At 42.2% G+C, this 17,146-nt stretch overlaps 1 protein-coding gene across 1 annotated transcript; it reads left to right on the top strand.

The window, feature by feature from the left end:
• The first annotated feature begins 393 nt into the window (after positions 1–393).
• Positions 394–7,503, top strand: LOC109104854 (complement C1r-A subcomponent-like). Its single transcript, XM_042741241.1, is given in 11 exon segments — positions 394–555; positions 770–971; positions 1,251–1,425; positions 2,330–2,464; positions 2,683–2,873; positions 5,315–5,462; positions 5,597–5,715; positions 6,057–6,135; positions 6,226–6,360; positions 6,449–6,523; positions 6,630–7,503. Coding segments are annotated over 11 exon segments (2,058 nt in total). The 5' UTR covers positions 394–520; the 3' UTR covers positions 7,394–7,503.
• Positions 7,504–17,146: the final 9,643 nt, after the last annotated feature.

Genomic DNA, 17,146 nt, shown 5'->3' with positions numbered 1-17,146 from the left:
GCTCATGGGCTGCCCAGCCAGCCATCTCTCTCTTTTTTTCCCTTATGTTTTTCATGCCTCGCAGTGGTGCAAGATTGGTGTTCCAGATTAGTATTCCTCTTCAGCCAAATCAAACAAACCTAACATTTGTTGTGACTTTTCTGTTGCATCCAATCTCAAACAGCGAAGATTTATAAATTATGATTTAATACCTTAAAACTGCTTTAGAAATACCTTCTTTGTATCTCACAAGACTGGAAACATCTAATAATCTGTAAAGAAAAGATGCATGAAAATGATCTCTGTAGACTTTAACCCTTACTCTTTGAGTAAACAGGTTGAAAATGCATGGTTTACGGGAAAAGTAGTCACATCTCTCTCTCTCTCTTTCTTCTGCCATAGCCAAATCAAACAAGTTTACCTTTTTTGATGACTTTTAGACTCTTGTTCTCTCATATGTGATTGTTAACCACATACTCTTTATCGAAAGAAAACCTCATGACTGCATTCACAGTTTAGTCAATCGGTTACTGACATCTGCATGTTTGTTATGGACAGAGTACATCTAATAATCTGGTAAGCTGTTTTTAGATATAATTTTCAAATTTACATATATTACAAAATAGATTTTAAATTGTGTGATTACTTTAATAACAGTCATTGGTGGATGTCAACCCTTTGTAACAATCTTATAACATGTATTTAGCAAATTAACTAAGTTATTCCTGCAACACGATTGATTATTTAAAAAATATATATTTTTCTGTTTTCTACTGAAACACTGATTCAGCCTGCTGTGGGCATGTGTGAATGTGTGCGAGTGTGAGCCTGCCATGTTTGGCGAGGTGTCTTCTCCACAGTACCCTCAACCATATCCAGCAAATATCCAGAAACAATGGGACCTGGAGGTGCCGCAAGGCTACCAGCTCCAGCTGACGTTCAATCACCTGGACATTGAGTCCTCTCCAGACTGTTACTACGATTCTGTCACTGTTAGTGATGCTTCATCTTAGAACTTATCATTTGGATGTCTTCATACACAATGCTTGAGTTCTGTGACCTCATTTTAGTTGCACAATCCATGCCTCGTACTGTGTTGTATATTGTGTTTTGTAGGGAAATAATGGCAAAATGTCATACTTCATGCACTACATACAAATTAGGTTTGAAATGTCATTGTGACTACTATCATTTGGCTTTATAAGACATTTATTTAGCAAGGCCTGTGTTTTGTAATACATCAGCACGGTGTTTTTTTTTTTTACGTGCAGGTTGTGTCTGATAAGAAGGTTCTGGGGAAGTTTTGTGGCCAAAATTCCACAGACAAGTTTCACCCAGGTGACAAGCCCATCTTGGCTCCTGGTAACCGCCTGCAGCTGGTTTTTCTAACGGATGACTCAAATCACGAGTCACACTTGGGATTCACTGCATTCTTCCAGGCTGTTGGTGAGTCATGTTTGAAGCATATTACAAACAAAACACTGATGTAACATTTTTACTTCTCCTAATATTCTATAAGGATGTAAAACAGATCTCTTTTACACAGCAGTTCTAGAATTTGACTGGCTTTGAGTGGTGTTCTGAGAGTGTAGTGTATCACTCCACTTGCCTGTGTTTGTGCATTCCGTACAGGCCTGTTTGTGTATTAAAAGTGGGGATTTTTCAGTGATTGTAGCTGTTTTTCCATCAATTTTTGGGATTCAGAGGGGAAAAAAACAGAAATGCTAAGGCACGCAGTTATGATCTCTTTTTTTAATCCTATAAGAAGATGTGCACAAAACTGAATAAACTGCATTCCCAAACATCACATCTGAGGCGCTACTAATTTATTTTGTAGGAATAAAGAAACACAGTGGCTTTACCAGTTGCAGCAACTTCTACTTTCACTGTATATATTTTGTGCAAATTTCACAGGAAGCAACCGTTTTCTTCTTTTGGACACGTGAGATGGAAAATGTGCTTTATTCACAATTGTTTGTTCAATCTTCCAAGGTTCTATAAGACAAATTCACAACTTTGAATGGAAACTGATACTATCTACGGTATACATCAATACACCATTAACATAAGTGAGTCATTGTATCGTTCGCTCAACCATTTTATTAAAAAACACTGATTGCACTATGGTGTGTTGCTCTGTGACTCAGAATCAATTATTTGTTGGTTCTGACACATCAAAACTAGACACACTTCTATTTCTTGTTTATTTAACTGTTGTATAAAAGCAAAATGCTGAATATTAGAACAACAGAACTGTTAATTGTGTCGTATTATGTTATTTAATTAAACAATTAAATAATTCAGTGCTGTAGTATTACATCATTTAATGCTCCTATATCTGTTCCCTTAGACATAGATGAGTGTTCCTCTTCCAGTGTGGAAAATGGTCCGCCATGCTCACAGATATGCCTCAACACCCTCGGCTCCTACCTGTGTGCCTGTTACCATGGTTACACATTACGGCCTGACCAACGCACCTGCGTCTGTGAGTGTGTTCATTAATAAAAACACAGGCGCTGTGATCTTTATATTTACAGCACACAGTTTATGTTGATTATAAATAAAATGAATATAAAAATAAAAGCTAATTCAAAATATCAACAAAATGTTAGCAAAACTATCATAGTATACTATCATAATTTTCATACAGTTGAAAAGAATGATAACCTGTAGCAAGAGGTGTGTGTTTCCTTCCTGTGTTAGTGGAGTGTGGAGGTGGGGTGCACAATGAATTAGAGGGGACCATCTCGAGTCCTGGTTTCCCGCTTGATCTGGACTGCATCTACACCATCTCTGTGCAGCCAGGCTTTATGATTACTCTCAACTTCAGCCAGAACTTCCACGTAGAGCAGGTCTACAGTCAAGGAGAATCCTGCCTCTTTCATTGGCTGCAAGTATGCTTTGCTTTAAATGTCTATCTATAGTGCCCTCCACTAATATTGGCACTCTTGGTAAATATGAGCAAAAATAGCTGTGAAAATACACCTGCATTGTTTATCCTTTTGCTCTTTAATTGAAAAAAATTCACAAAATTCTAACCCATCATTGAAGTAAAACAATTGAAAGTGGGGGATATTCACATTATGAAATAAATATTTTTCTCTAGTTCACGTTAGCCACAATTCTTGGCACCCAATTATTGCAACGTCCTTTTCTCAAGATAACAGCTCTGAGTTTTCTCCTATAATGTCTGATTTAGTTTGGAGAACACCTGAAAAGAGATCAGAGGACATTCCTTTATACAGAATCACTCCATATCCTTCAGATTACCAACTCCATGTTGGTTCTTCTTCTTTTCAGTTCACTCCATTCATTTTCTATAGGGTTCAGGTGAGAGAACTGAGACAGCCATGGCAGAAGCTTCATTTTGTACTCAGTGACACATTTTTGTGTTGATTTTGATGTTTGTTTTGGATCATTCAATTCAATTCAAGTTTATTTGAATACCGCTTTTTACGATACAAATCATTGCAAAGCAACTTTACAGAAAATTAAGTTTCTACAATTTTTAGTAGTAGCTTATCAGTCAAACGTATAGCAAAATGTGGTAGTTCTGTATGTTATTTCAGGGTTAGCATCATCTGAGGTCCTCTGAGGGGTTGGCATCATCTCTTCTCAGGTGTTCTGGATCCAGACTGGAGCTTGTGTAAATCCTAGTTACCATGGAATGTAAATTCCGTGGCAAAACAGATAGAGACGTAATTAGCATAGCTGCTGTTCAGGCCAAGTAAAATTAATTATCTTAATCCAAGCTGAAGAATAATAATGCGCATTTGATCAGATATAACTGCAGTCCAAAATTATGAGATGCATTATTTGAATGCTTGGCCAAAGAGATGTGTTTTTAATCTATATTTAAACAGAGAAAGTGTGTCTGAACCCCGAACATTATCAGGAAGGCTATTCCAGAGTTTGGGAGCCAAATGCGAAAAAGCTCTACCTCCTTTAGTGGACTTAAAGTCCAGCGTTTTGTGACCTTAGGGAGCATGATGGATTATAGCGTGGTAGAAAACTAGTTAGGTAGGCAGGAGCTAAACCATTAAGGGCCTTATAAGTAAGTAATAATATTTTGTAACTGATACGGAGCTTAATAGGAAGCCAGTGCAAAGACTGTTGTATTGGGGTAATAAGATCTTTTTTTTTTTTTGACCTGGTAAGGACTCTAGCCGCTGCATTTTGGACTACCTGTAGCTTGTTTATTGCAGATGCAGGACAACCACCTAGCAGTGCATTACAATAGTCCAGTCCAGAGGTCATGAATGCATGAACTAGCTTTTCTGCATCAGAAACAGGTAACATTGTCCTGTTGGAAGATCCAACCACGGCCCATTATAAGATTTCTAACAGAGGCAGTCAGGTTTAGAATTTTTATCTGTTTGTATTTGCTAAAATCCATGATGCCATGTATCTGAACAAGATGTCTAGGACCTCCGGCAGAAAAATAGGCCCACAACATTAAAGATAGAGCAGTATATTTAACTGTGAGCATGTGGTACTTTTTATGTGGAACAGGAAGTCATGGCTGGACAATTCAAGCTCCTAGTCCCCCTGGTGTGCTAAAAGGCTGGACAATTCAAGCTCCTAGTATATTTACCTAGTCCCCCTAGAGAGTCGGACTGCTAAAGGGATGTAAAGTTAGTCTCGGGCCGGCAGGAATTGTGGTGAAGGGGAATATACCTCAATACCATGACTTAGAGAGCAAGGCACTGAACCCCCAACTGCTCATAAGCTCCGGGTGTGTGTTCATTTCTGCTCTGTGGGGTCGGCCAATAATTGTGGGCCAACACTTTGCATTCAGGGATAACTCATAACATTTATTTCATATTGTGAGTTGGGGAAACACCCCACTTGTGAGTTTCCCCCACTTTCAGTTGTTTACCTGTTGAAAAAAACAACAACAACAGCATATGCTGGTTAGGTATGTTTTGAAGGATGGCTGCTGTTTTGAGCTGGTATAAGCTGGTCCTTAGCTGGTCATGTGCTGGTCCTAAACAACTAGCTCCTGCTCAGGACCAGCTTAAGACCATCACATGACCATCTTAAACCAGCTCATGACCAGCTAAGGACCAGCTTAAACCAGCTCAAACCAGCAGCCATGCTTCAAAACATACCTAACCAGCATATGCTGGATTTTTTCAACAGGGTTTACTCAATGAAAGGTTAGAATTTTGTGCATTTTTTAAATTAAAGTTCAAAAAGATAAACAATGCAGATTTATTTTTAAAGCCCCCTTTACTCATATTTACCAAGGGTGCCAATTCTAGTGTAGGGCACTGTATCTTCAAATGTATTAATTTTTAGGTTTATTTCTGTGATGCTTTTCATTATTTCTTAGGTGTCTGTCCAAGGAAAAGATCCCCAAAAGTACTGTGGAGTAAAAAGCCCCGGAGTCCTGAACACGGGCACTCACTTTGTCCAGCTGGAGTATCACACCGATGGATACGGACAGAGCCAGGGGTGGAGCTTAAGTTACACAACACAGAGTGAGAAAGAAAAAAAAATATATTTTTATACATATAAAAATGGACAGTAAATACCAGAACAGTAATATTATAAATCCTCAAATATCTGTAGTGCTAATCTTCAATTTTCCAATTTTCTCACATCTTTTTAAAAGGGGTACAGTGTCCACATCCAGGCAGCATTGGCAATGGAAAAGTCACTCCGAAATTTGCCCAGTACTTGTACAGAGACTACATTCATGTGCGCTGTAAGCCAGGATACAAGCTAATGATGGTGAGTTTTACAATAATGCTTAATTGCTGGATGCTGAAGAACCGTAAGGGGCCATTAACACAGAAAGTGTTTTTGTGGTTCAACATGACACACAGAGCAGTGTGGGGATAAAATGGTTTTAAAAGTTTACATTTTAAACACCACATTTTTTGAACACTGTTTCTTGTGCAAGATGCTGCAAAAAAACACAATATGTGAGTGCAACGGTTAAACACATCTATCCAAAATCAATGCAAAAATGCATTTTGTGTGAATGGCCTAAGAGTGCATTAGTGATTATACACAGGGCTTCCCTTAGAGAATACGGTGGACTTGAAGCATTTTCCTTTGCCTTCTTTAAGGGAGAGAAAGACATTTCAAGTTATAAGTCCATATGTCAGAGTAATGGACAATGACATTTGACACTGCCGGAGTGCAAGAGTGGGTAAATACATATTGTACACCTGATTTTGCATTTGGCTACATTGCATCCATTCATTATTTCATTCCTATGTACTGTCTACATTACAGTTATTGACTGTGGAGCTCCAAAACCGCTGTTGAATGGATACTTTGAGTTTATCAGCGGAGAAAACAATGAATATCTGTCGGTCATAGAGTATCACTGCAATGAGCCATACTACAGATTTAAAGATACTTCTAAAGGTCAGATACCACACAAAGCCCACCTTTGTTCTTTGTGATTGATGAATCATGACCTCATTTCCTTGCTCTCTTTCTTTCATTTTTGTAGCAACATACAAGTGTGCAGTAGACCGAAAATGGACAGAAGTCAACAACAATGATGTTATTCCTCTTTGTTATCCTGGTAATAATTGTGGCTTGTCAACAGACAGTACTATTGTTATAAGTTTATTTTACATTTCACATATGTTTACATTTTCATTTCTTTTCTTTCTTTTTTAATTTTATAGTGTGTGGAATGAATACAGAGGTATCTTTTGGTGGCAGAGTCTTTGGTGGGAAACCGGCCAGATCAGGACAGATTCCCTGGCAGCTCTTTCATAAGCAGCTTCGCAGAGGTGGTGCATCTCTGATCAGTGATTACTGGGCTCTTACAGCTGCTCATGTGGTAGATGGACTTGAAAACACCAACATGACTTGGCTTGGAGGAATAATCGATAGTCAGGACAGAAACCCAGTCACTATGGAGGCCAACAAGATTATAATTCACCCAAATTATCAGAGGGTTCCCGTGGGTGGTGATCGAAAAAACTTTAATAATGACATCGCACTGATCAAAATGTCTGCTAGAGTGCAACTCGGTCCAAACATTAGGCCAGTGTGTCTGCCAAACACAACAAATGGACCTGTAATGGAGGGCAAGATGGGTACAGTATCAGGCTTTGGAGGGTTTGAGCAGGGCTCAACAAGTGCTATTTTACGTTATGGGCATATTCAGGAATATCCTTCTGAACAGTGTGTTTTTGAGGATTATTTTGTCACTGATAACATGTTCTGTGCTGGAGATGAGGTTAAGCGTGTTGACAGTTGTCAAGGCGACATTGGGGGCCCTCTATTCTTCCCCATGTTGGGCTATGGAACTAAAGAGCAGCCCTACGAGGTGAGGGGCATTGTGTCATGGGGTCCTGCAAGATGTGGCCATGTTTCTAAAAGTTACTACACTAAAGTGCAGAATTACCTGGGCTGGATTGAAGAAACAATGGCAAATAATTAACATCTGGTGTGCAACATGAGATATTATTAAAATTTCAAGTGGTATCTAAGATCAGTTTCAGTTATGTGCACAATGGTAAAAAAGATTGTGATTAAAATAAGCCTATTTTGCCTGTTTGTCTTGTCCAATTTATATCAATGTTTCAAAATTAAGCAAAGAGGATTATCTTACAACTTTATTACTCCCTCTGCAGGGTTAAAAACATAAATGACCTGAGGTCTCAACTGGTTATGTAATTGGCTATGCAATCATCAAAGCAAGTAATTCTTATTTACTATTGTGATGCAGAGTCAGAGACGTTCGGATCCATTTGCAGTATACAGTCGTGGCCAAAAGTTTTGAGAATTACATAAAAATTGGAAATTGGAAAAGTTGCTGCGTAAGTTTTTATAATAGCAATTTGCATATACTCCAGAATGTTATGAAGAGTGATCAAATGAATTGCATAGTCCTTCTTTGCCATGAAATTAAAATTAACTTAACCCCAAAAAAAACCTTTCCACTGCATTTCTTTGCTGTCATTAAAGGACCTGCTGAGATCATTTCAGTAATCATCTTGTTAACTCAGGTGAGAATGTTGACGAGCACAAGGCTGGAGATCATTATGTCAGGCTGATTGGGTTAGAATGACAGACTTGACATGTTAAAAGGAGGGTGATGCTTGAAATCATTATTCTTCCATTGTTAACCATGGTGACCTGCAAAGAAACGCGTGCAGCCATCATTGCATTGCATAAAAATGGCTTCACAGGCAAGGATATTGTGGCTACTAAGATTGCACCTAAATCAACAATTTATAGGTTCATCAAGAACTTCAAGGAAAGAGGTTCAATTCTTGTAAAGAAGGCTTCAGGGCGTGACAGACTGTGCTAAACAAGACTTCACGCCAACTCAGAGTCCAAACACAGTATATATAGGGGAATGGTAATGGGGAACACCTGGCGGTTGATTAGCCCTAGGCACGGGATCATGGGAAATGGAGTTTAGACCCCAAATGCAATAGTCCCGAGTGGAGTGCCCTCTACTGGAGTTCATGGGTACTCCAGCTGATGATCGTGACAACTATACATGTCAGATAAACTCTTTCTTATCCATATTGTGTGTAATTAATATTTTCACACCACCACCTCCTGCAGCCTAATAAATGACCGTTAGGTATACAATATGCAAATGTTGTCCACTGTAAGATAATAAATAAAAAAATAAATAAATAAATTAACTTCTCTCTAACCATTTCCATTTCTCTGGGTGTGGGATCACGGTTTGTGTGCTTAAATCCAGAGCACAAATTTCAAGTACACACATCACACATCACTTCACTTCACCATATATATATATATATAAAGGACAGCACATATTGCAAACACATCACAATTTAGGCCTGCACTATTCACCTTGTTTTTCCTGTAAGAGCGGCTATTTGTAAATTTAATGTGCGAGGCTTCTGGTGTCATGCTCGTGCAACCATTTTTATCTGTACAAAACAGCTTGTTTTGTATTGCAAACAGTTTACCTTTTACTGCACTTACTGTTATTTTTCTTGTTATTTCCCTACAGTGGCTAATGAACCAGAAGTCTCGCACATGCACAGACAACGGCTTACTTCTGTGTTGAAAAATAAGGTGGATAAAAGTACTGCCTAAAAATTTTCCCTCCAGTCTAAAAAGCAGTGTGAACCATGGCAAAAGTTGTTCGCATCTCTCTCTATCACATATAATTTGCTGACATTGTTTTTGTAGCACAGCCAAATCAAACAAATCTGTCTTTTTATCATGACTCTTGGACTCTTGCTCTGTCAGAGGAAGGCATTGCAAGTATAGCCACGAAAAAAAAAAAAAACTTACAGAAAATCTCTTTATAATTTTAGTTAAAAAGCTATTGAGATCTGCATGTCTGCCATGGCTGGAAAAGTTCTAGCACTTTGGTAAGTTCTTTTTAGAATTAATATTTCATCTGAAATCATGTTTATGTGCAGATCACTCCACTGTGGTGACCCCTGATAAAAAGGGAGCAAGCCGAAGGAAGAGAGAGATCTGAAATCATGTTTATCCTCATGATTATTTTAATAATCATCAATAGAGAATAATTACCATCTCAGAACATGGTTTATCCTTATCTAAGTATTAAACTACTTTAACCTCCTTCTGTATTTTTAATCTATTAAAACACACTGATTCAGCCTGCTGTGGGCATGTATGAATGTGTGCGAGTCCCGCCTCCTCCTAGACATGTCAGTTCCTCTGCTCCTCTTCCGCTGGTTCAGTCCTGCCCTGAATCTCCTGTTTCTCTACTGGTTCCGTCCAGCCCTGATCCTCCTGTGTTCCCTCCCAGCCTCCCTCTCCCGCCTCCTCGTAGACCAGTCAGTTCCTCAAACTCATCTCCGCTGGTGCCAGTCAGTCCCGCAGCTCACCCTCAGTCAGCGCCATCTGAGTGCTCCGGTCAGCCTCAGGACTTCCAGGCTCCAGCTCCGCCTTGGCGTAGGGATTCCCTGTCTCTGCCTCCAGCCTCCGAGCCTTGGACTCCACCTCGGTCCTTCGACCCAGCGGCTCCACCTTGGCTCTTAGCTCCCTCGTCTCCACCGTGGCCCGGCATCCCACCAGCTCCACCGAGTTCCCTCAGCCCTCCAGCTCCACCTTGGTCAGTCGTCAACCATCCGCTGCCTCAGGACTCCATTCCTCTGGCTTCGTCTCGTCACTCCATCCCTCCGGCTCTGTCAGGCTCCTCCTTCCCTCCGGTTCTGCCTCCTTCCTCAGTCACTCCGGCTCCGCAGCGGTCTTCCGGGGCCCCGTCTCCGCCTTGGTCGCCTGAGGCTTCTGCTCTGCCTTGGCCCTCAAGATCCTCGGCTTCACCCTGGCTCTCCGTCTGCTTGGCTCCAACCTGGGCTCCTGATCCACCGGCGCGGTCTCCGTCAGTCGAACCCCTGGTGTTGTCGGCTCCTCTTCCACCATGGCTCCTCCCGCCGTCAACTCCACCGTGGGTCATCTTGGCTGGTCTCTGGAGGACCATCTGGCTCCTCCTGCTCCGGGCTCCTCCCTCCAACTCCACCCTGGTTCCATGCTCCATGCTCCCTCTCCCTTGCCTGCCCCACGCCCGCCTCCAGAACCCCCACCCTCCCTCCGCTGGAATTTCCCTTTCGGTGCGAGGACGCACCGTTCTGGGAGGGGGCGAACTGTTACGTTCATAGACTTTGTTTCCCTATTTTGGTCATGTCCTGCTGCTTGTTTGGTTAATTGATTAATCCCCACCTGTTCTCCATTCCCCAGATTATCTCCCTTGTGTTTAAAACCCTGTCTGTTTGGTTCCTCCTGGTCCGCGATTGTTTATGTTACCTCTGATGTTTTTGATGTTCATTAAACACCTCTTGATTTATATCCTCCTCGTGCATCTCTTCTCCATGCCAGCATACACTAATTGTAACAGATGCATAGTTTTTATGGAAAATTATTAACAATATTACATGTTTGGATTTTGAAAATAAAGCGGAGTATGAAGACTGATTATGTTCAGGTATGATCAATTTCAAGATGCCTGTTGTTGGGAGAAAAAAAGTGGAAAAGGAAAAAAAAATTTCTTGTTTTTCTTTTCTAATTTTTCATATCGTAAGTTTTTTGGAAGAGTTATTTCATTATTTTGAGTTATTTCATCTATAATTTTGTAAAATGATTCCAGTGTCTGTACTTTTCTCCCTATTACATGATGCATGAATGTGTAAGACAAGGCAAGTTTATTCATATAGCACATTTCGTACACAATGGTAATTCAAAGTGCTTTACATAAAAAAGTAAAATAATCATGAAGAAAAATAATAACAAAAATAAAACAAGCAATTTTAAAACTTTGGAAATGATTTAAAAGTTGACTTATTTAAAATGAATTTAAAACAGTTAAAAATAGAAAATGATTTTACATAAAATACAGTGAATACGTAAAATACAGTGCAATCAGTTTGGACATTGCACAGTGCTCATTCAATAAATGCACACATATCACTGAGAGCTGCTATCAGTTGTTTTTGGTTCACCTACAGCAGATGGAGGCAGCGGTCAGAGAGCTCTCACAGGCGCAGGGCCCACAGGCTTTGGTGGTTGGGGGGTCCGCCATTTTTTTGTTGATATCTGCGGGCTTGCAGCGAATGAGTGGGAGAGTTTAGTCCCAGTGTACACCAATTCCTCCATTTTCTGTGAAAAGCACAGAAATGGAGATGCTGGAGAGAGGGATAATGTGTCCGGTGAGTGGGGCTGTTTTCCAGAAAGTCGTCCTTGGGAGTCTTGTAGCTGTTTTGATACATCACAGTCAGTCTGTGAGGAGCTCTGTGGGCAGGGCTCAGCCGGGATAGTGTCCATCAGCAGTGCTTGTTGTGGCTGCATGGTGTTATCAGTGTATTTGTGGGATATGTCAACCACATGATGACTCGGACCTGGTGTGTGTGTGCTGAATGAATTGACACACTCTGCTGAAGGATGACGGAGGGAAAAATAGATATTGTCCTTAAGCACTCTAGCACCAAGTTTGTTTGGGTGGAGGCCATCCAGTTTAAACAGTTGTCTATGGCCCCAGAAAAGACTGAAGTTGTCAATGAAATTCACTCCTTTTATATTGCAAGATCTTTGTAGCCATGTGTTCAGCCCAAGCAATCGTGAAAACATATTTGTTCCGCTTGCTGGGAGTGGTCCACTGATGAATGACTGAACTTTGAGTCTTCGAAGTGATTCAAAGAGTTCACTGAAGTCCTTCTTAAGGACTTAAGGACTTAACTGCTCTTTCCGAATATCATTCTTCCCCACATGGATGATGATTTGATTTGCAGTCTTGTGCTTCATTAGAATGTTGTTGACATCACATCAGAGACCATTGCTTGAGGAAGGCAGCATGTTTTTGTTGTCCTGCTACTGATGTTTCTGATAATAGAGTTACCCACTATCAGAGTCCTGGGCTCGACTGTGCTCTGAGCTGAATGCCGCTGTCTGCTCGACCTTGAGCGCCTGTTAGTTGCGGTGTTAGCTGCTGGCTGATCCGATCCATGTTAAATCACATTTGGGGATTCCTCACCTGCATTCATTAATGCTTCAAATCTGTTCTCAAGATGCAGAGCCGGCCAAGCCACTAAGCGACCTTTGCAATTGCAAAGGGCCCCTTGGCCAGCAGAGGGCCCCCTAGAGTCACTGCTGGCTAGTGGGTGAAAAAAATCATGAATCAAAAGTAACATAAAACAAATAAATAAATAAATAAAAAGAAATGGGCCTACAGCGCTCTTTATCAGACATCATGATAAGCACAGCTGTTATTTATTTAGTTCTTTATCATGGCGAGTTCCCCGCGAATCTTGACCCTGACTGACCCCTATGATGTCACTCGTCACCTGGTCAGTGTCTGTCAGTCAGTTACTCCGATGTCGGTGATGTCTGACAAGTCTCCGACTTCGCGTGCAGCCGTGCACGAGCGCAAAACCTCACAACACCCTCCCCTGTCGGTGATTGGTTGGAACACTATTTGTTTTGGTTTTCAGTGGTTGGTGAAACCAATTGTTTTTGTGTGCAGATCTCAGAGCCTAGGCTGCCTACAGAGACGCGTTTTTTTGACGGCCTGCTTATGGGGCAGGCAGCTAGCGGATCGTTAGGAAAGATTAGATGAATGTGATCATTTATGGTTGGGCCTTTTTTTGGGCCTGAAATCGCTGATACAACCTTTAATTCAATTTTTTGTTTTTTAGCAACTTACTTTTTTCCAAGGAGACCATGTATGCATGTGCGCGCACAAATACACAAGTTTGGATTTTAATAGTTCTATTGAAATGTTACCTAATTCTTATTATTGTTACTATTAATCTTGTTTGTGGTGTTTTAGATGTTATTGTTAATTTTGTTTATTTGAAAAAATCAAACATTTAAATGTTCTATTTATTATTTATTTTATATAATATTTTATTTAAATGTTATTCTATTTGCTCTATTTCATTTAAATTATATATAGGCTGTTTTTTGTGCCTCTTAAACTCTGTTGTCAATTAAAAATGTTTCTTTGATGGTCAGTGAAAATCACTTTATCAGTCTTTTTATTCAGCAAGTTCATCAGTGTGTGTTCGTTGCACTGCACTGCCATTCGGCTCAGTGGTATCATAATTTTCCTGTTAGACATCAAACATGGAACTCAACTCAAGAACTCAAGGTCTTTTATTGTCATTCTGTACATGTTGCCACATAAAAACGAAATACTTACTCAGGACCAGCAGCGTAAAAAAGATAATTAACATACAGCATACATAGAATAATTAAAACATAATTTAATAGACAAAAAAAAATAAAAACATAGTAAATAACATAGTAGATATAATATGTACAGTATAGTAATAAGGTAGTCATTGCTTTTCTTTAGGCCTTACTTAAAATGGTCAAAGGGGCCTCCAACCAAATTTTGCTTAGGGCCCCCAAAGGTCTAGGGCTGGCTCTGTCAAGATGTATAGGGGTGGTAGAATACCGATGTAACCCGCCTAAAAAAACGGGTTAACCAGTTAATTGTATTTAATTATTATCATTATTTACTCATACTTTACGTTATGAGTAATAGGGCTTTTATTTTGAAAAATACATTTTATTTTGCGGGAAACCGGAAGTAGCGCACTAAAATATTTCCGTTCGCATAACACCGCTAAAATCAGATGGAGCGCTGCTTCGGGTTCCCTTTCATAGGTCACTTCGATGCTGCGGTGACGTCACCGTATGGGAACACCTTTCGGTGTGACGAATGTCTGAAGCCCTATACCATCCCGCCAATTTTATTGGCCAAATAGCGCTTGGCACCGCCTTACGTATGCGTACGCATGGTATACCTGAGTGCCGCGCGCTATTTCGCTCAGATTTCATTTCCTTCAGGAAAGCGAACCATCTGTGCCCTAAGGAAACCATCTCGCGTTCTCAGCGGTTTTTTTCTTTGAGCAGTGTTCAACTCCTCTTCGCGGACGCGATGAGTCAAGGTAAGGTAAGAGCCGTATAATGGGTTTATCACGGGGAGGCACTCATGAGAGGTTCGTTTAGCAGCCTCTCTACATGTTCTCTCTGTGATAGCCTGCGGCTACAGTTCTGCGCTCGGAAGTGTATTTTCTCTAGGTCGGCCTCACGTCTAACCCCCGCCGTTACGCTTCTGCGGTCGCCGAGGCGCCGCACGAGGCGGTGGTTTGGGGTGATGTGTGCGGCTTGGATTATGAGGACAGTGATGCGCTGGAGTTTTTCCACTTCGCTCGCTCTCCCCCACTCGAGTGTGTTTAATCAGCAGATTTGCTTTACTAACTATGTTTGTCCACCGCGGCTTCGGACTCAGAGTACGGTCTGGCCGGCACATGCGGTTTTCTCTCCCTCCGAGCGGACAGGAGAAACGCGCCTCCCCTTTCTCAGTGAGCTGTTGAATGTGGTTACCCGCGTGGTGGATAAACTATCCCCCCCCCCGTGAGCCGCTACCCTTCTTCACGGATCTCCACCAAGAGGTTTCGAGGTCCTGGAAGCAGCCTTAATCAGCGCGCGTCACGAATGCCGCGGGTTTCGCCATCATTGCTGACATGGCGGACTGCGGTTATACAGCGATGCCGCCGGTGGACGAACTCTCTTGCCGAACGTATCGCGCCGAACTCGGCCGCGGCCTAAAGTCTCGCCCCCTCTCGAAGGTGTGTCGAGTCACGTCTAATCTCGGCAAATTTACTCCACTTGATGGCGGTTCTAACGAGAAAGGTATCACAACCGAGGCTGTGAAAAAGCTGCGGGGGGCAACAGATTTGGCGCTAAGTGCTACCAAACATACTGCCCGAGCAGTGAACCGTTCTATGATGGGGATGTTACGGTCGAGCGCCACCTTGGCTAATCTCGCCGACATTACAGAAAACCTGAGTTGGACGGCAAAAGCCTCTCGTCCTCAATCGCCTTACAGCAGTTCCTGATACTTCTGCTGTTCATCAGGGACTGTTCCCTCCACTAGAGAGCGCTGTTGGACTGCTAATGCACATCCAACCCTCTCACTGCAGTCCCCACGCTCTAACATTGACTGTCTCGCAGCAAAGGCACCTCGAGCGTCATTGGATTGAGCTATCACTTGAGCGCCCCCTCAGACACTCTGCACAATCCAGCCTTCAGAGTTTGAGGGATGGCACAAGAGGCTGACAAAGACAGCCTGTTTATGACGGCTCACACAGCTGCCGCGTTCTCGCTAGCAGCTGGGCCCAATGTTTATCTTGTTGGATTAAATCCTGCCGTGGATACGCTTCAGGATTATACACAACAAAACACAGCGACTTTGACGCATGTGCTTCCCTTCCTGTTCGTCAGGGACTGTGCCCTCCACCGGAGAGCGCTGTTGGACTGCTAATGCACATCCAACCCTCTCACTGCAGTCCCCACGCTCTAACATTGACTGTCTCGCAGCAAAGGCACCTCGAGCATCATTGGATCGAGGTATCACTTGAGCACCTCCTCAGACACTCTGCACAATCCAGCCTTCAGAGTTTGAGGGATGGCACAAGAGGCTGACAAAGACAGCCTGTTTATGACGGCTCACACAGCTGCCGCGTTCTCGCTAGCAGCGGGGCCCTATGTTTATCTTGTTGGATTAAATCCTGCCGTGGATACGCTTCAGGATTATACAAAACGAAACGCAGCGACTTTGACGCATGCGCTTCCCCTTCCTGTTCGTCAGGGACTGTGCCCTCCACTGGAGAGCGCTGTTGGACTGCTAATGCACATCCAACCCTCTCACTACAGTCCCCACGCTCTAACATTGACTGTCTCGCAGCAAAGGCACCTCGAGCATCATTGGATCGAGCTATCACTTGAGCGCCTCCTCAGACACTCTGCACAATCTAGCCTTCAGAGTTTGAGGGACGGCACAGGAGGCTGATTAAGACGGCCTGTTTATGACGGCCCACACAGCTGCCGTAAGCACGCTAGCGGCGGTACCTGATGTTAATTTTGTTGGATTTAATCCTGCCGTGGATACGCTTCAGGATTATACACAACGAAATGCAGCGACCAAAGGAAATCGTGCTGTCTCTGCTGGGAATAGGGGCTATAAAGTACACCCCTCTCAGATGGAGTCAGGTTTTACAGCCGCTATTTTTGTCTAAAAAAAAAAAAAAAAAAAGTGGCAATTTACGCTGTTTGAATCTTGCACTCAGGATGAGGAAAGAAATCAAGATGTTAACGGTAAAGTCTATTCTGTTTCAGATTCAAGCAAAGAGTTGGTTTGTCATGATCGATCTGAAGGATGCATATTTTCATATTCAGATCATCAAGAGACACAGGAAGTTCCTCAGATTCGCTTTAGAGGGCAAAGCGTATCAATACCGTGTTCTTCCCTTCGGCTTAGCCTTGGCTCATCGAGTATTTTTGAAATGCATGGACACAGTTCTGGCCCTATTTTGGCTCCAGGGCGTTCGTGTATTGAATTACCTGGATGATTGGCTGGTGTTAGCACAATCGCAGACTCAAGCACACTCCCATTGGGATCTTGTGCTGAATCATCTAAACAGTCTGGCTTATGCACAAATTCCAGAAGTGTGTTTTTAATTCCCTCTCAGCGGATAACCTTCTGGAAATAGACTTGGACTCTTGCGCGATGACAACAAGACTATCTCTCCCGCGTGTTCAGTCTCTCACGTCATGTCTGCGCCATTTCATAGCAGGTCGCGCAGTGACGGTGAGTTTGTGCCTCAGACTTTTGGGTCTATGATAGCAGCATCCCCTGTAATCCGTCTGGGCTTGCTTCACATGCGCC

Source organism: Cyprinus carpio, chromosome B16, assembly GCF_018340385.1.
Source record: "Cyprinus carpio isolate SPL01 chromosome B16, ASM1834038v1, whole genome shotgun sequence".
Taxonomy (NCBI): Eukaryota; Metazoa; Chordata; class Actinopteri; order Cypriniformes; family Cyprinidae; genus Cyprinus; species Cyprinus carpio.
The sequence above is the reverse complement of the archived record's forward strand: the minus strand, read 5'-3'. Positions and strand labels throughout refer to the sequence as shown.